This window comes from Oryx dammah, unplaced genomic scaffold (assembly GCF_014754425.2).
Source record: "Oryx dammah isolate SB20612 unplaced genomic scaffold, SCBI_Odam_1.1 HiC_scaffold_14, whole genome shotgun sequence".
NCBI lineage: Eukaryota > Metazoa > Chordata > Mammalia > Artiodactyla > Bovidae > Oryx > Oryx dammah.
This window is the reverse complement of record NW_024070198.1, coordinates 37,100,568-37,124,443: the sequence shown is the minus strand read 5'-3', so window position 1 is coordinate 37,124,443 and position 23,876 is coordinate 37,100,568. Positions and strand designations below refer to the sequence as shown.

General features: G+C 38.0%; 1 protein-coding gene across 3 annotated transcripts in view; it reads left to right on the top strand.

Moving 5' to 3' along the window:
* Positions 1–21,458, top strand: part of RAB11FIP2 (RAB11 family interacting protein 2) — a 43,319-nt gene extending 21,861 nt beyond the window's left edge. For 2 of the 3 annotated variants that reach the window (XM_040255083.1, XM_040255082.1), the window contains 2 exons: positions 10,793–10,838; positions 17,103–21,458. In XM_040255083.1, coding sequence (XP_040111017.1) covers positions 10,793–10,838; positions 17,103–17,330 — 274 coding nt within the window. In that variant the 3' untranslated portion in view covers positions 17,331–21,458. Of the gene's footprint in view, positions 1–5,619; positions 5,682–10,792; positions 10,839–17,102 lie in introns of all 3 variants that reach the window. The other variant, XM_040255084.1, reaches the window with a different exon arrangement.
* Positions 21,459–23,876: the final 2,418 nt, after the last annotated feature.

Genomic DNA, 23,876 nt, shown 5'->3' with positions numbered 1-23,876 from the left:
TTGTCTTATAAATGTTATTTTCTTTTAAAAGTTGTTGTTTGGAAGAAGAGGCTAGAAAGTGTATTTTTACATGGAACAATAATTTTTTTTCTGGCAAAATTGCACAATGTTAGAGTCCTAGAAAACCAGCTCTTAACTTGCCAAGACTTCTTAAGGCTGGGCTTTTCAGCCTAAGGTATAGCATAGCCAGAAATCTCCCAGTCACCCTAGCAGCTCTGCTTCCAAGCAGGATACATACATACACAAAGCCTGGGGTTTGTGTCACCCTGTGGAGAGGCCACAGGAAGCCTGGTGGCCTCACGTACCTCGTCTTGAAAGCTCTGCAGAGATGATGGTTTAAGGAAGCAGGTGCTTTCTGGCCACAACCTCTTGCAGGATGTTCTTGAACTTTGGAGGCCGTCTTTTCAGCACTTGGGCTTCCTGGTGGCTCAGATGGTCAAGAATCTGCCTGCAATGCAGGAGACCCCAGGTTTGATCCCTGGAGAAGGAAATGGCAACCCACTCTTGCCTGAGTGATCCCATAGACAGAGGATCCTGGTGGGCTACAGTCCATAGAGTTGAAGAGTCAGACGCGACTAAGCAGCTTTTCACTTTGTTTTTGGCTTTGTCCTAGGTGCAGGGCCAGTTTTTGGTACTTTTGGCCAAGGGCACTGTGGGCCAACTTGCTTTTGTCCCCTCCTTCATGGAAGAGTTACTTCTGCCTAGATTGTCTTCAGCCTGTCAGAGGGAAAGGCTGATCAAGGCTGGGTTGGTCTTGATCACAGAGAGAGCCTGTGCTGGGTCTGGCCCTGTGAAGGGCCCTGGTGCCTTGTTCCATCACTCCTGCCCGGTTTCACTATTGGGCTTCCGGAGTAAACAGAACTTGCTTCCTACCCGTTCCCCATACCCTCAAAGAGACTCCAGTGAATATATGACAGACAGTGGGCCACGGTCTATTCAGAGCAACAGGATAATCACAACACAACTTCCCAGAGTGACAAGGTTCCCAAAACTTTAAGGAGAAAAGATTTTTTTGTATTAAGACAAACATGATTATGGTATGGAATAAAATGTAAAAATCTACCTGAATTTTTAAGTTAAATTTGAGATGTCAAGGCAATTCTGTGCTTGTTGTCAGATTTATTCTCGTGCATCAGGCAGAGTACTAATGAGAAGAAAGTTTGAGAAGCTTAGTTTTAAAGAAATGGCAAACTCTCAGAATTCATAGGGCTTGTGTTTGAAAATTTGTAAATTGATTATTTTTTTATTTTGTTTTCTGCTATTCAGTTTAACTACATTTTATTTATAACTAATTCTTTTTTCACCAGGAAAAAACAGTAAGTTAAACTTGATCAAACATAATATTCTTGATGAAACATGCCTTAATTTCATGGATATCCTTCAGTCCTCAATGTTTTAGGACTTCGTCAATAACATAGTGATTACCATATCACGATAGAGAAGCAGCTAGGTCTGAGCTTGCTGTCCATGATCTGTGGTGTCACTGACCACAATTTCTTAATTATCTTGCCTATGAGATCTCATAAAAGATACCCTGTGAGAATAATAATAAGTAAATTACTGTTAGTCCCCATGGACATTTATGTGTTAGGTTCTGTTTTGCCATCCAGGTATCAGTGTGCATGCCCAGTCCCGGGAGAGATAATGGAGTATTTTAATCTCTAGTAACATTAATTTGATTTGGTACTCACTTCCCCCAACTCCCCCTTCAAAAGAAAGGAAAAAAAGCAGTATTGAGTTGCACCTTGACTCTTAAGCCCTGTTTGCATGTGTAATAGACATAATTGAAATGTGCCAAAGGTTTTGTTTTTTAGTAGAATCTCTCTACCAGCACTTCATTTTTAAAGGCTTTTATAAAAGGAATTGTTAACATTTCTTTGAACTCTTTTAACATTGAACCTCTATAAATTGTTTTCAGGATTTACCAGAGAATTTTCAATTTAATCTGTATTGGGATCAAATACCCAAAGCAGTAGACCTGGTTGGTAAACTGGCTAGTGGAATGGATTTTATTAAAGTCACCAGTTTGAAACTTATTTCAATTCATATTGGCAATTTTAAGTATCAGAGTAATTCTATCTTAAAAAGAATGACCCCCCCTGCCCCGGTCCCCCCCAGTAATAGGCTGTCAGGTCTAGATTAAAGTGATCTTCATTACTGAGAAAATTGATTTCCTCTGCTCTTTGGGGACTTGATTATTTCCTGTCGAAGCCTTTATTGATCAACTATTTATTCAGTCAATTATTAGCTCAATTTTTATTAAGCACGGGCTGTTAATTAATTCAGCATACATTTGTTAAGCATCTGCCATACCCTAGGTACTGTGTCAGATGTTTGGACTGAAAAGATTGAGATATTGTTCCTTTCTTCAAGCAGCCTGTAGTAGAAAGGAGTAGAGAGTTCAGGGATTAAGATAGCCACCCAAAATGCAGACTTAAGAAACAGTTACTTATAGAGCAGCTTGAGATCACAGCAGAATTGAGCAGAAGGTACAGAGATTTCCCATATACATCCTACCATCACACAGATGCAGCTTCTTCCATTATCAGCATTCCCCACTAGAGTGGTTTGTTAAAATTGAGGGACCTACATTGACACATCAGAACTATACATAGTCCATGATTTACATTAGGGTTCATTCTTGGTGTGGTATATTCTGTGGCTTTTGACAAATGTGTAATGATATGCCTCCATCCTTATAGTATCATATAGAGTGTTACAGTGATACACGTCCATCTTTATAGTATCATATGGAGTATTTCCACTGCTGTAAAAATCTTTTGTGCTCTACCTATTGACTGGTCCCTCCTCCCAGACTCCTGGAAACTACTGATCTTTTTGCTGTTTCTATAGTTTTTGCCTTTTCCATAAGGTCACCTAGTCAGAATCGTACAGTCTGTAGACTTTCCAAATTGGCTGCTTTCACTTAGTGACATGCATTTAAGGTTTCTCCACCTTCTTTCCCTGACTTGAGAGTTTATTTACTTATTTATTTATTTTAGCACCAAATAATATTCCGTTGTCTGGATGCACCAGTTTATCCACTTAGCTACTGGAGGATATCTTGAGTGCCTCCAAGTTTTGGCAATTAGGAATAAAGTTTCTGTAAGCGTTTGTGTGCAGGTTTTTCTGTGGGCATGATTTTCAGCTTCTCTGGGTAGACACCGTGGAGCGCAGTGGCTGGACTGTAGGGTAAATGTTCCTGTTGCTCCACCCCTTTGTCCGCCTTAGGTGGTGTCAGCGTTGCAGATTTTGGCCGTCCCAGTAGGTGTGTGATGCTATCTCATTGTTTTCACTTGTTTTTCCTCAGTAGCATATGTCAAACATCTTTTTATGCCTAATGCCATCTGTATGTCTTCTTTGATGAGATCTGTTGGAATCTTTGGCCTATTTTTAAATTGGATTATTGTTGTTGACTTTTAAGAGTTCTTTGTATATTTTGATAACAGTCCTTTATCAAATATCTTTTTCATATATCTTCTCTCAGTCTGTGACTTGACTTTTCATTCTATTAACTGTGGGGTTTTTTTTTTTTTGTACAGCAGAAGTTTTTAATTTTAATTAAGTTCAACTTGTAAAATTTTTCTTTCTTCATGGATCATGTCTTTGGTGTAGTATCTGAAAAATGATTACCATACCCAAGATCATCTACATTTTCTCTGTGTTATCTTCTAGGAGTTTTGTAATTTTGTGCTTTACATTTGGGTCTGTGATAGATTTTGAGTTAATTTTTATGAAGGATGTAAGGTCTGTATTTGGTTCATACACTTTACATTGGATTTAGCACTTTGTCATTAAAAATAAGTTCCATTTAAAATCTCTTTTAATCCTAATTTTTTGAAATAGGTGATGACATTTTTGTTTCCTAATTAAAAATAAAATACAAAATGTAGGGCAATGTAATAGGTTGTACCTATTGCTGAGTGGTGGGCAGTAAGTTTGAAAAGATATAATTAAGTACAATAGGCTTTGAAAGCCAGGCTAAGAAATTTTGTTATTGTCCTGGAGGAGGTGGGAGGCCAGTTTTTTGAAAGAAGGATGATGGGTTAGACTTGAGCTTTAGAATATCCTACCCACGCCTGTTGCATAGCTAGATGGCATGGAGGGAGGGTGGTAGAGCCTGAGAGGAGGCTGTTACTGTGGTCCAGGCTGTTTTAGTGTAGGTCGTCATGTGGTCCCATGAGTAACCAGCATTGGAAATGAGTAGCAAGGAAACAATGAGAGATCCACGTCCAGAAGCTGAGTGGGGAGAAGCTGGCTACTTACTGATGAGGCATGCAAGCTGAAGGCTGGAGTCACGGGTGCCTCTGAGGCTTCACCTTTTTGTACTAGAAGAGGATAGTCAGACACAACTGATAGAAGAGTCAAGGTGATGATTGGCTAGGGACAACTTTGAGGTGCAAGTAAGAAACCCAGTCTGAGACTGAACAGACTTTTGTAAAGGAGGAGGTATTGTTACAAAGGATAAAGCAGTTGTGGTTGAAGATTAAAGATGTAGCCATTATCAGTCCATATAGTGGTGGCAGCTGAAGAAATGGGAAGATACGAAATCACCAGGGTAGAGTGGAAAAAGAAGTTTGAAAGCAGAACCTTTAGAAATAGCTAGTGTCTTCCACCTAGGGCAGAATGAGGAAAATGACAGGTAATCAGAAACATAGAAGAAAATTTAGGCAATCACAGATCACAGATCTTAGAAAGAGAGAATACTCTTCATAGAGAACTGAGAAGTTAAAGAGAATGAGGCTGTTGCCGTAAATAAAAATGATTTGTTGTTAACCTTCATAAAAGCGGCGGTGAGGATGGGTGGTGAGGATGTGTTTCAGGTTAGTTATAAAGGTGAGTCAGTAAAGTAACAAAGACAGCAGGAGGGGCTTGGGAGGAGTTAGAAATTGGCAAAATAAAAGTGGGGGAACGTCTGCAGGATGATGGGCTGTGAGTATGCTCTGGTGAGGGGGGGGAGTAAATACAGATGGATTAGGAAACAATTGGGATGTTAGTGGGGGTCCACAAAGCAGGTCCGATAGGAGCAAGGGAGTGGGAGAATCCAAAGGTGCGGTGGATCAGACGGGAGTTCAACTATGAGATCTTACTGTGGGAGACTGTATTCCAGTGTGTTGATTCCTGTTCCTCGGGAAACATGTTTAAAGGAATTCTGTTTGTGAAAATGTGCTATAAATTGGAAGGCCCCATAATAAAGTATAGTAGTAGTATTCAGATCCCAGTCACTTCAGTTATACCATTTCAGAACTGCAGTTTGGTTTTCTTTCTTTCTCTCCTATTTTAAATTATTGAGTGAACAGTGTATGGCGTTTATTGTGTATTCTTACATCAGTTCTAGCAGGAAACAGATGACACACTCAAAGTGAATAATCGACGAAAGTTGAATGAGGAGACCACATATGGAGGGCTGGCCGGGGTTAGGACACCAAGGAAGGGGTATTACAGTGCTAGGGACCTGCCGTGTCTGGAAGGGACTGCCACAGAGAGGTGTGAAGGAACAGCTGTGGCTGTTTGTACAGAAGCTACTGGCAAAGCTGTAGTGCCACGGGGCTGAGAAGGTGGTAGGCTGGGACTGGGGCGCTGAAGTAAATACTGTATCCCCTTCTTTCTGTCCTCTAGTCTCTTGCAAGTATCTCCCAGTGGTCAAGCACAACTGGAAACCAGTGGGCAAGGGGGCCCAGGTGATGTACTTTCCAGCAATCAGCCATCTTGGGTGCAGAGATGGGCAGGATGGAGCGGGGGAGTTCGGAGGGGACAAAGAAGTTCAGTACCTGTTAATGTTCAGCCTTTGTTCTGTCTGTAAGAATGTCTGGGTCTTGCACTTTTCTCAGTCATCCTGATTGGAAGAATGCTCAGGAATTGTGTTGGCTGCCTTGAGACCCGCCTCTCTGAGCTCCCAGTGGAACCCTGAGTGGGAGGTGCAGTTTGTGACTAAGAGCTTGGATGGTGACCTTTGGCTGTTTTCGTCTGAATCCTGACTCTGCTCCTTAGTAACCGTGTTACCTTGAGCACTGTTGTTACCTTGACTCTGCTGTGCCTGTTTCCTCCTCTGTAATGTTCAGGATTAAGTGGGGCAGCATGTAAAGTGCTCACCGAGGTACCCGGTATCATGGTTAAAGTCCAATAATATCAGTTGTGGCTTGACCAGTGTCGTTACTTCCTGCCCTTGCTTCTCTGTAAAGGGCATGTTTTACTTTTCCTCTTTTCACACTCATTAAAGGTTTTGTATTATAATTCTCAGTTTACACCTCTCCCCCAGAACTACATCTCTCCCACAAATGAAGCTCCAGGTCTGCAGAGCCCCCTCTCTCAACTAGACAGGAAGATCAATATTAGGGTACCCTCCCTTGAAGAGAATTCATGTCAGGGGTTCTGCAATAGTTAAAGTGGTACTTACTTCTGTACACCGTAAGGAACTAAATGGTGTTTTTAAGAAAGTTACTCTACTCCTGTTCCTCTCTTTGACCCCGCCTCCCAGACAAGCAGGACACCTCCTGAATTTTGCAGATAACTTGAATTCACTTCTTAAATACAAAAGTGGTCAAGTTGTAGGCTAAAATGGACTTAGCTTTATAATTCCAGAGTAACAGATCTTGGAAAGATGTATCGTGGAAGATGTAATAATACTTGTTTTTTTAAATGCCTTCAAAAGAGCTTCAAGTGTTGTTATATGACTTCTCCTTGAAAGATATAAAATCGTAGAGCCAGGAATTTCCAGTTTGTATTGTCTTATACTGAGAAGGCAGCTAGTTAATCAGTTTTAATAGATCTTTGTTCTTCTGTGGGTTTTTTTTTTTTTTTTGTCTTGATAAACTTTTTCACTGTTAACTGTATCTGCCCTTTCTTAGGTATTCTCACTCCAAAAGAGAACAAAAGGAGTTTTAAAAAGAGAAAAGGAATGACAAAGAAAAAAACTAGGTCACTGCCAAATGCCTTAGTGATTTCTGTAGTTTTATCACTTTATAAATGTTGGTTTGCTTTTCTGGCTTATCTGTGGGAAGCTAGTCCATAGCAGAAATTGAAGGACAGTTTTAAGTTTCACTAATTTACTTACTCCGTATTTATCCTAACTGCAAAGTAAATTTTTTTACTAATGATCCCTTGAAATATATTTGAGTACTGTTAATTAAAAATTCTTTAAAATTTGGGAATACCACAAGATAAAAAAATAAGCTTTTATTAAACTTAAAAACCTCAGAATGTTAACTTAAAGCATTTTATTAGTTTAAAATATTTTTAAAAATATGAATTTAAAAAATGTTTTTATCAGTCTAAAGGTACTTTAAAATCTCCTGCTGCCACCTTACTCTTTTAGTCCTGATTTTGAAAAATAATTTTTTTTGAATTGTGAAGTTCAAAGTTGTATAAGACCTTTTCAGTATGAGCATGTCTGTTTATTTTTACACCTGATTTAAAAAACATTTTCCTTAACCTGTCAACAACTCAGTGGAGCAGTCAGCCTGTATTCCTCAGTGTCTTGTCTGGCACGAGGACAGCAGTGCGGGGGAAAGGCATCACGAATCATCGCCACACGTCAGTGAATGGAGACATTTTATTTCTCCCCAAGCTAATTCAATCCAGTTCAGTTAACTCTTTTTCCCCCCTCAAGGACAGACCAAAAAAGGCAGCTGTGAATGACTGGGTTGGTCGTGTGTTTGACACGTCAGTTTGTGAATATAAAGCCGACCACGGGGGACGGGTTCTGCCTACGGATTTCAGACAATGGCCAGTCCCAGAGCTCTGGCCTCAGATGGCTGCCTGGGCTGCAAGTGTGGGCGCACTCAGGTTACACGCAGGTCCAGTGGCGAAGACCAGGGCGCTCTGTGTGCCACGCCTCCTTCCCTTCCACTTGTGACCCTTCTTGACAATTCACAGACCATTTGCAGGTTGTCTGTGAGTTTCACTTTCATCCCACAGGCGAATGCCAGTGGATTGTACCTACTGTTAGCATTGTGATTTTGGTAAAATTTTTGTCCTAAATGTCTTGTTCCTTTAAAACTCTTCTTACAATAAGTATAATATGAGCATTTCTGTTTCTTAGTATAATAATGCATTCCTGAGACATGTAGTGAGATTTATACAGCTGTAATACTGTTTATTCTTTAAGGATGTGATGGGATCGATGTATTCCGCCAGGCTCCTCTCTCTCTGGAATTCTCCAGGCAAGAATACTGGAGTGGGTTGCTATTCTCTTCTCCAGGGGATCTTCCTGACCCAGGGATCGAATCCTGGTCCCCTGCATTGTAGGCAGACTGTTTACCATCTGAGCCTCCAGGGAAGCGCCTGTGAAACATCGAGTAGCATTTATGAAAGATGAAATCTGTCGGAAGTGACCTACTGCTCTGTGGATCAGCTCCAGGGGCCTCATGACTACCCTTCAAGGGCTCCCTCCCACCCTGCTGCCTGTGCGCCGGTCTCCTTGATGTCCTGCCGTAGCAGACGATATAGGGCCTCCCTGTGCTCTTTCTCTGGCCTGCCAAGCCTATCTTTCATGCAGTGTTAAGTCCTACTTTTTCCTGGACTTGGACTCTCCTTGGCTAATTTGCTGTGCTAGAATGCCTCCTTCCTGTAGGTGGTCTAAGAATTTAACTTGGGAGTGCTCTCTTCCCCCTGCAAGGGCACATCTCCTGTGTGCTTACTCAGAACCTTGTGTGTCTCATGCCTCATGCCCTGTGTGTTCAGGGCTCAGCGGTGTAGCCGGTGCTCACTAGGTGGATCCATGAGCAGAAAACAGGGCTAGGCCTGTGTCACTTCCACCACCTGCCTCCTGTACCACCTCCCAGAAGCTGCCTAACCTCTCTGTGACTCATTTCCTTCTTTAGAAAATGAATATCATGCCTCCCTTCAGGGTTATGAAGATGAAATGAGTTAATTTTGGTTAAAGTGTTTATTAGCACAGTGTCTGGCACAGTATAAGCGATATGCAAATATTCGTTCAATAAATTAATTTACTGAACCTGTGCTGTCTGCTAGCCACCGTGCTGAGTGTTTTACCTGGGATCATCTCATTTGATCTTCCAGGAGTCCTACATGGGACTGTTAGCACTCCTCCTGTTAGCATTCCCGTTTCACAGATGAGGGAACCCAGACACACTCAAAGGCAAGTGTGTAGTGGGAAGAAGCAGGATTTGAGTTCACACCACCACCTCTCTGCCTGCAACCGCTGCGGTGTGCTGTCAGCCCATCAGTTGTGTCCTCGAGAGTATCACAGTCAAATGGAGAAAGCCACCGTAGAATGTGTTTCTTGACCTATTAGAGAACAGCACACTGAGATAATGGGCAAGGAGAAAGAGTCCTGTGGTCCCTGATGTTGACGTCCTTGGACCAAAAACCGGGGAGGATGGGAACCGCGCGTGTTATCAGCTGCTCCCGAGGCACTGTAGGCCTAGGGGTACCACATGATGATGTATTTTGGATTTGTTTTTGTTTTCTTCTAAGCCACTTTTTTGTCAGACTTTCGCGGCTTTGCCAGGACAGTGACTAGTCTGGGACCACACAGGACACCATAAAGACAGTGAGGTACCGGGAATGAGAAAATGTGTCAGCCAAACTGGCCTGTAAATGGTGCATCGTTGGTATTTAAAATATGTCTCAATCTTCCCTACCATGTCACCAGGCCTTACTGAGATGTCACATTTATCCACAGGAGTTCTAGGCGGAATAGTTCAACAACCAGTTCTGGTAGCTACTACCACAAACCTTTAGTCATAACAAGTGAAACCTTGGATATATGAGAAACTGTCTCAAGGTGGTCATACATGCACCACGTGCCCTGTGGATTTACAGCCTGGGACATACACTTGTGAAAATAGGTATTTTTCAGTGTCCAGACTTTTCATGCATGCAGTCAAAAGTTTTCAAAGTGAATTTCTTCAAAGGATTCCAGTTACTTGCACAGATAACAAAAAAAAAAAAAATATATATGTATCTTTTACAGTGAAGTCTTTTTGAGGGGGCTGTGGGGATTAAAAAGGTTCCTAGGGCATTAATGCTTTGTAGAGGTTCTGACGGCTAATAGTCGTTAAGTGCTGGGTAAAAATTAAACTTGAATAGCAACGATGAAATATTTACTCAGCAGATGGCTTTGAAGTTTAGCTTCTTTTTGGTTGCAGTCTGCTTCCTAATGGACACGTGTTAAAGAGGAAAATGATTATAACATTCAGCTGTGATGTTTTCGTCCTCTGCATGGAAGAAATCCATTTTGTTTTGGTCCATTTGGGTATTTAAATTTTGAAGACCAGCTACTTAGAAATCCATTAATGACAGAAATGGTTCACACAGCTCTGAATTCATTCTCCTTGATAGGAAAATGTTTAAAGGTTAATTTTTCTAACACCTATAGGAATAATTGTTTTACAAGATGGCTTCAACTCTTTCATTCTACACGCTTCCCACCCTAAATTTATTTAATCCTCCTTAGTTTTATCTCAGAAGGCCTAAGGTATGTGTGTGTGTGTGTTAAATGAACAATAATATTACAAACTTTAATTTTATAAAGTAGCTGACTAGGTAAATTTGCTTATATTTAAACATATTTAGAAACTACGTATTTAAAGATACAATTCTTTAATTCTAGTATTAACTGAAGGGTTTTCCCTCAAAGTTTAAAAGTATAGAATGTTGCATAAATCTTGTTTTTCTTTTACATCCTGGATTAAATGTCAGTCACCCAGGTGGTGTAGGAGTTTAGAAATTGTTGTTGCAGTGCTGGTTGAAATGTTCTGCTTTTATGTTTCCTCCCACATGGACTGTGATAAGCTTTTAACATTTATGCTTGTCTTTTATTGCTCAGTTTTCATGTGAATCCGACAAGTCATGAGGACCTCAGGAAGATTCCGGTAAGTTGTATCGACAGTTCGAGAATTACCAAAAACCAAGCCGCACGCTCTCTGTCTTCGGCACATTCTTAAAAAGGCCTCCATCTCCGTGAATCCCTCCGTTACCTACAGGTTATGGTCTAGTGTAGTAATCTGCAGAGAAAGAAGAAATACAAAATATACCATAGGGTATGACTTAAGTATGATCTATGGAAGTATAAGCAAACAGTTTTAGTTAGAATTGAAGTTCATTTAGAATATACAGATTTTGTTTGCAGGTTCTTTAAATATGAATAAGAAAGCTATGTGTCAAAGTCAACATTATAATAGGAAATAAGAGCATGTGGAGAAAACTAGCATTTTGTTGTTGTTGTTGTTGTGACAAAGATTGAAGGAAAAATAAAACTGCTTGTTAATATTTAACAATAGGAAACGCTTCCTGGCAAGAGATCCATTTAATCAGAAAAGTGTGTTTGAAAGAACCTGTAGGACATTTACCTTCTAAGTCAGAATGAAACCAAATATGTTAACAGACTTGGTAGCAACCTGCTAAATTAACTCGCATATTTTGCAAGGATTATTCAGATATTTTAACTTCATTTCATTGTTATTTCAAGTTCAGTTTTCTGTCTCTGTTCAGAGGTTCAGTAACATCTTCAGTCAATTCTAAATACCATATTAAACCTAGAGAATAAGTTACTTTATAAAATATGGGCACATGTCTTGGTAGGAAACTACATTCTCACTGAGTAACAGAAATAGAGCCTTTATTCCAAGAGGCTGGTGGTTGCTGTTTGAACCATCTGTCCTTAATGTGTGTGATCCAGATGTATAATAAGAATTTTTCAAAGCAGTAACATATCACAATTTTCTGTGATGTGATGGGCCTAGAAGAAACCATGGTGGTGTGTAAACCACTCTAAACAGAGTTGCCTTTAAAATGGTAGGAAACATTATAGACGCAGAGGACTTTGTACTGTGTTTTCACTGTTTTATGTAAATGATTTGTACGTTTTGATGTTTCATAAATACTCAAGTCTTTATATTATGGCACTCTGGCAAGAAACGTCAGAATATATGAAGTCAGCCTTTGATCAGATAGTAAAATGAATTCTATCAGGCAGTTACTTAATCTCAAACAAAATGCAACATCAAAAAATCTATTTAATGTGCAGCTATTGTTTATTAAGTAACCTTAATTACAACTTCTGTGTGCTTGTAAATGTACTTTTCCAAATCTTGTAATTTATTGCTGCAAAAGCATCCTTAGAATTCTTTAAAGAAATAAAATGTGAAAATTGTTTTAGTTAAGGGATTTAAAGGTGATAAAAGAATCCTTGATGTGTGATTATTTTTCTCTGGAATACTAACTATTCTAAATGACAGTTAAAGGATTACTAGGTGTTGTTAATTTACTGCAAGATACAATTAAGAGGAGAAAGCTCATCCTCCTACTGATCGTTATTGAAAAAAAGTATTTGAACAAGTTTTATGTTGAAGATTATAAGATGTTTGAAGTAATTTACATTAAGTTCTCCAATAATAGCAATGCACTAAGTTATATTTTCTCCCCCTTCTGGATGCAGTATTTTGTAATTAAGTTTGTATGTCTTATATGCTAGTGCCAACACCTGTCTGTGAAAGCACAGTGTTTAAACAGGAGCAGTAGCCAGTTGAAAGGGCAGTGTGAGCTCTTTAAGGCCTAATTAAGAACTGAAAGGGAGATGAAGAGAGTAGGACAAAAGATGTGAAAGTAGCTGAGATGATATTCCCAGAGCAAAGTTGCTCATTAGAACAATAATGAGATGATCAGAGAATGCCAAGCCTTCATCTTATCTCTCTCTCTCTCCTCTAGTTGCTTTGGATGTCAGTTAGTACCCCACCAATATTTGGTTACCAGGACAACCTTTCTTTAAATCTTCAGTTATTTTGAGTCTTGATAATTTGCTTTTGTTGAAATTTAAATATTGTAAAAAATATACGTTTCCTAGTTTAAAAGGCTAGACTATGAGTAAAGTAAAAATAAATCACTAGTAATTCTCAAAGTCGTTTGCACAACAGTTATTTAAAATTCCAGTTAGAAAGCTTCGTGTAGTAATTCTTTTCTCTCACCCAATACTTATTTTCTTATATCTGTGTATGGAAATTTTTAACAGAGGTCGGGTAGTAATAAAAAAGATTGGTTATGAAAGAGGAATAGAGGAGAAAAATTTACATTAAATTTCAATATAAGAAGACATCTTAAAAACATATGTGCCATCTATATGGAGTGCTAGAGGAAAAATATTGAGTACTTAGGAGGCCTGTGTTTAGTTATTTGAATCTTTACCAGTTTGGAGATTTCTCAATTTTAGCTTTTCCAAAAATAGTATTGAAAATGTCTTTTGAAAAAATAATTCATTTTTATATTTGCCTGAGAGTTAATAAGCAAAATAATTTTTGAAACTAGAAAATATTTTTTATTTCCTATTGTATGTATTAATCTTTATTTAATTTGGAATTGTATAAAAAACAGATAGTTGTATTTATTGAGTATAGTCAGTTAAGAATCTTATGCTTAAAATTAGGTTTATATGATTGTCAAATACGAGATAAATCAGGAGCTATGCATAAAACTGTTTTTAATTATTTTTTATTATTTTCCAGAACATAGTTTATAGTATGTGTGTTTCTAAGATTTTTCTTTTTTTGGCATAGAAACTTGATAAAGAAATTTGGGGTAAAATTTTCACATAAAAGGACAAATGGAAAATTTATTGAAAAGCTCAGAAGTGTATTTCCAAGAAATCTATTTCCCCATAATTATTAGATGATTATGAAGAGAAAAATATGCCAGTTAGTGGATTTGTATATTCTAGATTATGGTAAAGTACTGAACAATATTGTGGGTTAATAATTGATTATTTTGAGAGATTAAATTTTAGATTGACTTGTATCATGGCATGATTTAAGCTACTTATGTCAAAATAAAAGAATTTACTGATATTTTTAATCCCCATTTTAGAGAAATGTTAAAAATTAAGCTACATTCTCTGGTAGTGCTGGTATAGTGTTAAATGTAACAATATAAATGATTTTCTAAGTGTATATTATCACTTAATTAATTTGGAGAAATCAGTTCATAAATGTATAATTTGATTAAGAGAGTCTCAATCTAACACTATTATTATGTTAAATTAAGAAAAAAAGTAAAACAATCAATTGATAATGAATCTCATTTAGTTTAATTTCATTAATCCCTGCAGTTCTCAGAAGAACTGCTATTTTTCAGTAAATGTTGTATTAGAAAAATGAAATCACATTAGTTGAACATTATTATTTTTTTTTTAAATGCAGTTCAGAAAAATCACTTTGTAGACCAGGAGATGTTAGAGTTGAAAGGGAAGTTGGAGAACATCTCATTTATGAGAGAAGGAAAAGTGAGACCTATGTGCATTTCTGTCTCAAATTTGTACAGAATTATTTTGGTTAAAGTAAGAGAGTAGCTTATTTTCAATTAATGTTTTAAATATACTTACCTATACGGTATTTCTTACTTTTTTTTTTTTTTTTCAGAAACATGCTTAGTGTAATAAATGTCAGTAAGAATGTGTTTAGAAAATGATAACTTTTATATCTCTAGACTACTTATGAGCAATTAGATAAACTTATGTGTGTGTACTTACTCTAACAAAAGGTTAATTGCTCCGGTTTACAAAGTAAACCAGCATATCTCCAGAATTGTCCTTTAGTTGTAGTAAAACAGTATTTTGAAATGTTTGTGGGACAAAGATAGCACAGCTCATAAAGTTGTATCTGTGCCAGTTTCTAATGGCAAAATACATTATTTTTAATATGTCCAACAGAATTTAAACTTACTTCCTCTTAGCATCCTTTCTATTCTGTTAACCTAGTAGAGGCTCTTATTAACTTGTCTGTACTATTAAGTGAGGTCTTCTTAGGTGGCGCAGTATTATCCACCTGCCAAGGCAGGAGACTCGAGTTTGATCCCTGGCTTGGAAAGATCCCCTAGGTTAGGAAAATGGCAACCCCCTCCAGTATTCTTGCCTGGAATATTCCATGGACGGAGGAGCCTGGTGGGCTACAATCCATGGGGTCACAAAGAATCAGACACAACTGAGGATGTGTGTACCACATACTATTAAATAACCTTGTAACTAATATTGGTTCCTCCAAATGGTCTTACCCACTGCTATACCATTTTGCTAGAACTTAGCTTTACTCATCTTTCCTCTCTTCCAAAACCTTCAGTAGGCTCTGTTTCCCATAGCGCTAAGTCTGATAGCATTAGACATCCTTGATGGCCTGTTTGGAACCCACCATTTCAGCCTCTCTCTCTCTCTGTGTGTGCCCTGTCCTGAACCTTCTTTCCCAGCCATACTCTGTTGATCACCTTTATTGACCACCGGGCCTTGAACTTTGTTTCCTCCTTTAAATAAGCAGAGCCCGCTGCTTGAGGTTCCCGTACACATTTGTACCTTCCAGAATCTTTGAAGGTCTAGTGCAAGCTATGTCTTCTCTAAAACACCTTAGGGATTTTGTGGCTTGGAGAAGTTTTCAGCCCAGAATATTTTTTTGCCTTTATCCTAGCTAGAGAAGGGAGTGTGCTTGGCTAACACAAACATACTGGTATCTGTGTTCTTGCTTATCACTTTGATGCAGCACAGTCACAAGGTCTGGGGGAGAAGGGGATGAAAAGTTACACTTTGACTTTACCGATGAAAACTCCTGGATGCATAGCAAATTAAAATAGATCCTAAAAAATGAATACAAATTTAATTTCTATGACAAGAAAAAAAGAAAAAGACCTGTCTATATTTATCAGTCCTGGTTCTCAGTCCTCTACTGAATAGATTAGGTCCTGTTAGTCCTTAAGAGCAAGGTCCGTTTCCTCAGGATTTTAGTGTATTTTCTTTAAAGCCCAAAGGAAATGTTTGAAAAGAAAGTGATGAACACCAATTCCAGTCGTTGAATGTAGTGATAGAAGTATATATAAAATGCCATAAAGATTGCTACTTTACATTTTGCATAATGAAAAATCTCAATATTACACACTTTAAATAGATGATGATACAGTGCTTTTTTGATGAAATTCCTGAGAAATATTTTCCATTAGGATGCTTTATAATAAACGTTAATCATTGCCTTTTTGGCTTATGTTTTGCCTTTGTGTTAAAAGAATTTTCACCAACGGAATAAGATTAAACAAAATAAGTGGGAGACAGTGCAGATATACTAATCTTGTTAGCATGATAGTAGTGGAACTCTTGAGTTTCCTGACAACCAGGGCAAAAAGGGAAATAAATTATACAGGTATTAGCACTAGGAGGAGAAAAATAGACTCGTTTCCCAGAGGAGGAAAAGGTCTATTTGCCTATAAGTTAAAATAGTAGTTATTTCCATGGAGCTTCTTGGAAGGATTGCCCATGGATTTATTATTATTATATACTATTATTACATAATAATATTATATAATAGTATATAGTAGTTCTGAATGCCAGCAACATTTCATAACAAATATCTGAAGCAGACTTGATAATGCTGTTTCTTATAACCATCTTCAGTAAAGAGGCAAAGGTATAACATTAAACTCTAATTTGATGGAAGCAATTCCATGAGAACTAAATTAATGTCCAAAGGTCTAGTTTTCAATAGCTTCTTATATTTCCTACAGTTGATTCCTACAGGTCTTTTGGTTTCATCTTCTTAAATTATATTTATTATAGAACATTTTATCTGTTAATCTAATCTTAAGTTATATGGTCAATTTCTTAACACTAAGATATTTGTACACAGTGTAAAAAGTGGTTTTAGAAGAATTTAGAGTTGTAATCAAGGCGTGGGTACATCTGCTCTAGTCCTTTCCTGAGAACTGGCTGCTGCTAAGTCGCTTCAGTCGTGTCCGACTCTGCAACCCCATAGACCGCAGCCCACCAGGCTCCCCCGTTCCTGGGATTCTCTAGGCAAGAACACTGGAGTGGGTTGCCATTTCCTTCTCCAGTGCATGAAAGTGGAAAGTGAAAGTGAAGTCACCCAGTCGTGTCCGACTCTTGGCGACCCCATGGACTGCAGCCCACCAGGCTCCTCCGTCCATGGGATTTCCTAGTCAAGAGTACTGGAGTCGGGTGTCATCGCCCTCTCTGGAGAACTGGCTAGCCACGCTGTGAACTGTCGCACAGGTTCTCGCCAAGGATAGGGACGCGGGTTGAAAAAAGTTGAAGTTCAAAATAGTTCATCACCTGCCCCTGATACTCTGTTGAAGTGACCGTCTTCATCCTGTCCTAGGAGAGCAACCCCTTTGACGCCACTGCAGGCTATCGCAGTCTGACCTACGAGGAGGTGCTGCAGGAGCTGGTGAAGCACAAGGAGCTCCTGAGGAGGAAGGACTCGCACATCCGGGAGCTGGAGGACTACATCGACAACCTCCTGGTCAGGGTGATGGAGGAGACGCCCAGTATTCTCAGAGTGCCCTACGAGCCGTCCAGGAAGGCTGGCAAGTTCTCCAACACTTAACAAGCCCGTGGTACTGCGCTTATAATCAGGGGCGGGGCGGGGCTGGGGAGAGGAGGAGAAAGAAAGGACGAAAGGACGAAAAGTAGAAGAAAAGCGTGGTACTGAAAAAGAGACCACGCTATCAGGTTTCATTACGTACTCTCCTTCATTGTGAAAAATCGTTTCACCTGTAAATATTAGCAGGGACTATCAAGAGTGACCTTTGAAGTGAGCTCAATAATTTAAACCTTTAAAGTGAAAGTGGGCCAGATCCTCGTGAATAAGCCGTTCCTTAGGATTCACTTAGGTGCTGGTGCTGGCCCACTAATCTCCCTTAGGCCTAGAAGTATCTTCAGAAGTACATGACGTATTCCTCAGGAACAGGTTTCTCGTAAAGCAAAATTGAAACTGGTTGGTTTCTCAGAAGTCAATTTATAGACATTTAGCTGCAGGAGTACTGATCATTATAAACACTACTGGTTCACATTTTATATACATATATGTGTACATGAATATCTAGATGTTCATGTATCTTTGTATGTAAAATACGTGCATATACCTCATATATACGCGTGTTTTTAGAACATTTAAAAACAACTGGTTGCCTCTAAAATGATAGGATACCAATTAGGGTTTCTTAATCTGGAAATACATGTGTGCTCTATCGATGCAAAACAAATCAGCATTGCTATTAATAGTCTAAATGGTTTGTTATAGAGAAGCTGCTTCAAATCACTCTTGACTATATGAACCTTGGTTTCAAAATAAGCTGCTACTATATATTATTTTACCATCAGATCCTTTCTCTTTTTCCAAAGTAATGACCCAAAGTCCCTTTTTAAAGAATGATGTATTTTAGGAAACTTCGTTAACTTCACAACAGCATGAGTTTTTTAAATTAGTTTTTTGTCTTAATATCTGAGCTTTGTTTAAGCTTTAAGCAGAAGATAAGCAAATATGATTTGTTTTGTTGAGATTTTGAATGTCTTTAAAATACTAGCAAAGAAAATACTAGGAAGTTATATCCGAAGATAATTTAGGGAGGAGTAGGTGATCATTCTGGTGCCTGGTAACCCAGAGCAATGAGCAAATTCTAGGAATGATGAATTAGGCTTGGTTTCAAGTTACATAAATAGTGGAACAGATGGTTGCATTTGGGTTCTTAGCCACAATAAGATTTACTAAAGGAGGGGTGAGTTCTTAGAACAGATCTTGACTAGGATGACAATTTATACTGTTCTACATACTCAAAACCCTTTAAAAATAAATCAGTATCACAAAACTGTATGTCAACTTTTTTTAAAGTCTGCTCCCCCAAAATGTTGACTGCTTTCATGAATTTTATTTATATATGTGTACAAAATTAGTCTTTAAAGTGAAAAATAGTGATATTAAAATATTACTAATCGTCTGCTGCTCATTTTTTAACTTTAAAAGTCTGAAATACATACTGTGTAATACTGAAATCTGTTTCTTCTAAAGGAAATTTGCAGTGAAAAGTTCACCTGTATACAGAGACATATATTCCCCAATCTTTTACCAAATACATTTTTGTCTAATATTTGTCTCTACTAAGACTTCATTGAGAGTTAAATAACAAAGCACATGTAATTGTTCTGCTCAGTTTAATATTTTGAGTCAGATAATACTTGGCCAAATTTATATTCATAAGCTAAAATTCCTTATTATTTGTATTTTTCTGAGTTGCGTTAAGTTTTCCTATGAGAGCACAAATTTTGAAATTCTGAAAAAAAAATCCCAAATATTAATACAAAAATAATTTTTAATATGAGGAAATAGAGAAGGAAAAATAGCTCTTGCCAACTTTTTCCTTCACTTCTAAATTTCTGTAGTAAACCTCACAGTCTGGTGTAAAATTTTATTTTCTCATTTGAGGTCTTAGTAGTTCTTATTTTTTAACATGGTGCCATTTTTAGTTAACATTTGTTAAATGTTGCACAATTCTTAGTTTTTCTATTAGTATAATTGAGGCTCTTCTTACACTTTTAAAAGTATTAGAATCCATGTGTTTTCAGTATTATGACATTATCTGCAGATATTTTAATATGCTTTGGCCAAATTTACTTTCTATAGAATGACGCACGATACCAGTGTTATACTGGGGATATGTTTTATATAAACAAAGCTCATGAAAAAGTATGATTCAGGGACTACTATTTTTTTAATGAGGAAATTCATTTTTAAGGAGAGAATCTTGGCCTGTATGAAAACTGTTAAGGATTAGACTTATCCTTGGTGAATGATTTGGCTATAACTGCATCAATATTTTTATCTTTTATTCTGAGACAAGAACTGTATTGAAAACTGAATCTGCATTTATCACTGCCTGAAATGTTCTTTTCTGATGTTTATGAACTTTCTTTCATTCATGACCTAGAGTCAGACTTACTCTGTATTTTCATAATCAATTCGTCAATATAATGAACTAAAAATGAAAAGTAAAAATGAGTTCCTAAGTAAACATACCAGTGTTTCCTGTGTTTGTGAGTGGAAGTGCAAGTGAAGTAGTATTAATTTCTAGCATTGTAGAAAAAAGGCCAAAGGATCACATTGGTTTATTTTTCCAAACTGTAACTTTTAAGTATTATAATGGTATGTTTTTTTAGTAACTTAGACATGGAAATAAAACATATATATTCATTAATGCACAGCACAATAGACTTATAGACAGAGATTCCTTCTGCTTTTATGCTTAAAAAAGGCATGCTCAAAAATATTTCCACAAAAAAGAGGATTTTTTTTTAATTGGTTTGTGATAGTCTCAAACCTGTCTTAAGCTAATGCAGTTCTGTTATGTAATTAAAAATGCCTCTGCTAATATTTTTTAAATAGTGTAGTTATACAACCAGCTCCCCTCCAAATTCTAAAATTCAGCTTCAAAGTATTGAACATACACTCCTACCATTTAGGCTTCAGGTTCAGTTATTGAATACCAGGGAGTAAATCTTAGAATTGTATATAAAATAACGTGTCACCCATTCACAACTCTTTCAAGTATTGCTTTTTGCTGCTGTATTCTGCTTTGAGCCTAGTTCTGCCATCCTCCCATGAATGTAGTATTATCCATAGATTATACATAACTATGTCTGTTGCTTTTAACAGCAAATGAAGATTTTGTTGTAATTTTCCAGCTGTGAAAATGTTGCCCTGTATTTAAAGGGGTTTCATGAATGGAAACCTAAAGTAAAACTCAGCTTGTTAGTGACAGACTTGCTTTCTTCTCATCCTTCACCAACTCCTCCACCCTCGTAAGAGTGCTTATTCTTCAGCAAAGAGAGCTCAAAAAAAAAAGAAAGAAAGAAAAAAATTGCTGCCTTTAATGTATTTATTGTTAACACTAGAGCTTTTATTTTCCTCTGTTGCTTTTTAGAAAAAGCAGCCTACCCTGGATTTGCAAAACAGGGTGAAACTTTCTGATGTCTGTGTGCTCGTATGTCTTATAGATATGGTTGGTGTCATTCGTGTGTGTAAGTGAAATACGAAGCATGCTCATTTCCTCAATCTCTTTGAAGTAAAAGGAAAAGGATCGCAGTGCTGCTGGCTCATGATTGTAGTTGGAAGGGTCTGTCAGCCCACACCGAAAGCCCCCATTTTCACAGATTTATAACTTTAATAATCCAGATGCACTCATTGGAAGTATTTAATATGCAATAGGTAGCACCTTAACTAATTAATCTGCATATGAAGGGTTTTCTGATGTATTTAATAAGAAGTGTAGAAGCTCTTCAAGCATTAAACTAGAGTTGACATTTTATTTCATTTATTTTCCATGTCAAAAAATCCACTCTTATAATGGAACTGAAGTCTGTAACAAATGATACAATGGGCTTATAATCTGAAGTCTTCTAGGTGGTTTGTATTTTGAGGTACAAAAAAATGCTGCAGATCTAGAAATGTATATATTTAGCAGGTATTTGAAAGATACAAGCATTATTTATAACTGAGGAGTATTACAATTACTAAGGAAAATGCTCTAGTAACTTGTATACATTTTTGCAGGTACAAACTCAAAAGTATGTAAGCATTACATAATGTGCAGTTGTGTAATTCATGTAATCTGATGCATGAATCAGAATTTTTATATATGATTATTGGTTTATTGTAGTTGATTAAAGTGTTTAATCTTGATCTGGTTGTCATAATTTCTTATTGTAGATAGCACAGCATGAATATGCATTTGTCCGTGAGCCCTCCTTGTCTTCTAAAAATGCAGTACTTGGCTGCCTTATCATTTGATGTGTCGCAACAAGGATTCTATAATACCTGCAGACTCATTTCACTGTGAAAATAGTTTTGAAAAGTCATTGAGAGAGTGGCTTATACCTCAGCATGGACACTGTTTAGCAGCCCTTCATATATAAATACATCATCCCCTCACAGGGACAGAATCTAACAATTTGGTGGAAAATTACATCTTAAGTGTTTGTATAGAATCTTGAGACCTGTACTGAGTGCCTTCTCTTTATGCATTATCTTATTATACTTCACAACAGCCTTCTAAGGTAAGGACTGTACAAGCTTTCAGAGGAAATAGAAGACGATTAACGGAATATCTACTTCTGGAACTCAACAGTAGACTAGAGTTAGCACTTCTCACCACTGTTTCTGGTCTAGGTCTTGGCAAAGACCACTAGCTCCTGCCCACTTCCAGCCCTCTCAGCCTGCAGTGCAGGTATACAACTCCTGTCCATCCCAGATGCCATCCGAGGGCAGCAGGAATTGAAGGGCGTGGGATGATGGGGGGGTGTGGCAGTATGTTCAGTGGTTGAATTCTAGATGACACGTGATCCACACGTCGTCGTTGTGAAGGTAAGGAATACACACTTGCAACAAGGGAGTTCTCTGCAGACAGCATACCTTCCTCACCCCTAGTTGTCCTCAGTTTTAGAGGTCCACTTAATGTATCTCATCACCTCCTCTAGTGTTTCTCTAGGTTGTTCCCCTTTCTGCCTGTCCCTAGCACTCACATTTATTTTCCTTAGTCTACTGAGACAAAGATATTGGAGTAGAGAGTTGTTGTTCTGTTAAAGTGGCTATTTTCCATGTAGGTTTGCTCTATGGCAGTGCCTCTTAGAAATGTTTTTGTTCAGCTTTTCAAGTAATAAGCTTGTAGGATGCCCAGCATTCGACATTTCCCCCTAAATGATTTTACATGATAAAACAAAGGTCATATTTTCACATTTTTATGATTGTACAAATGTTTACAAGCCACATTCTTATATACCTATAATTACATGAACTAGAAGTGCTTGATTCTGTTCTTATACCCCTAAAATTTGATTCTTGAAATTTCAAGGGTTTCATCATCTGTTAGACATACTCAAAAGTTGGAATGTATGCTAGGAAGCATGAAATCTAATTTCTCTCTCAGAGGTATTCAGGGGTGTGTTGTCAAGTGTGAGATATGGTCCACTTTTTTAATATTAGAACTAAAGTTTGAAAGTGATTAAAAAAAAAAAAAAGAGAGTAAAGATGGTCACTATTGCAATTACCTTAAAGCGCATTCTCTTGTGCTCTGGTGAATGACAGAGATTATGGTTATTTACAGTTCTCAGCAAACTTTTTCATTTATACCACAAGCTTGGGGCAGGGCTTGTAAACTGAAATGTTTATAGAGCCGGTTAGGTGCAGTGGAGGAAAAGGCAGGCCAGGGGCAGGAGAGGAGGGGTTACTGGGGACAGTGGCGATGTGGGAGAGCTGAACTGCTCAGCTCCAGCTCATGGTGGCCAAATAGAAATGAACATGAGGCCAGAGTTGCTAAACCTGGTATCTCAGTGACTGACAATACACATTTTTATGTGAAATATGATGTCCAAATGTTAGTAACTGGTTTCTAAGAAAACTGCAGGCCACTAGTACACAGTCTCTTCCTAAGTGAATCTCTTAATTTTTTTTTTAAATTTACTGCACCAGCATGAGTGAACTCTTAGTTCCCCTACCTGGAATTGATCTGGTGCCCCCTGCGTTAGAAGCATACAGTCTTAATCACTGGATTTCCGGGGAAGTCCAATGTGTCCCTATTTCTGATATACCACTATCATTATTATCAGCAGAACAGTGCAGAGTGTACTTGTTTACTTCATGCACAGATGATCTTGTGTTTAATCAAAACCTGACTTGGCCAAGGAGCATGCTGGGCCCGTGTGATGTGGAACCACAGCTCAAGACTCTTGGGCGGGAGGCGGGAGGTAACTTTCAATAACTATAAAGTTTCAGTTACACAAGATGAATCAGTCCTAGAGATCTGCTATGGAGCATGGTACCTACAGTTAACAGTATTGTGCACGTAGAATCTGTTAAGAAGGCAGAGCTTATGTGAGATGTTCTTACAGCAATAAAGAAAAAGCCTTTCTCAGGTACACCTGCCCCTGAGCCTGGCAGTACAGGTAATTGGACTTACAGTCCACGGACTGCTGCTCAGGTGATTAGAGCCTTCCAGAATGTTACCTAGGAGCTGATACACACCCCTTTGTGGTAACTGTGACTCTTCAATGTCATTTATGATGGTCTTGCTTTTTGGTAAAAACTAAGTATCCCAACGGTCAG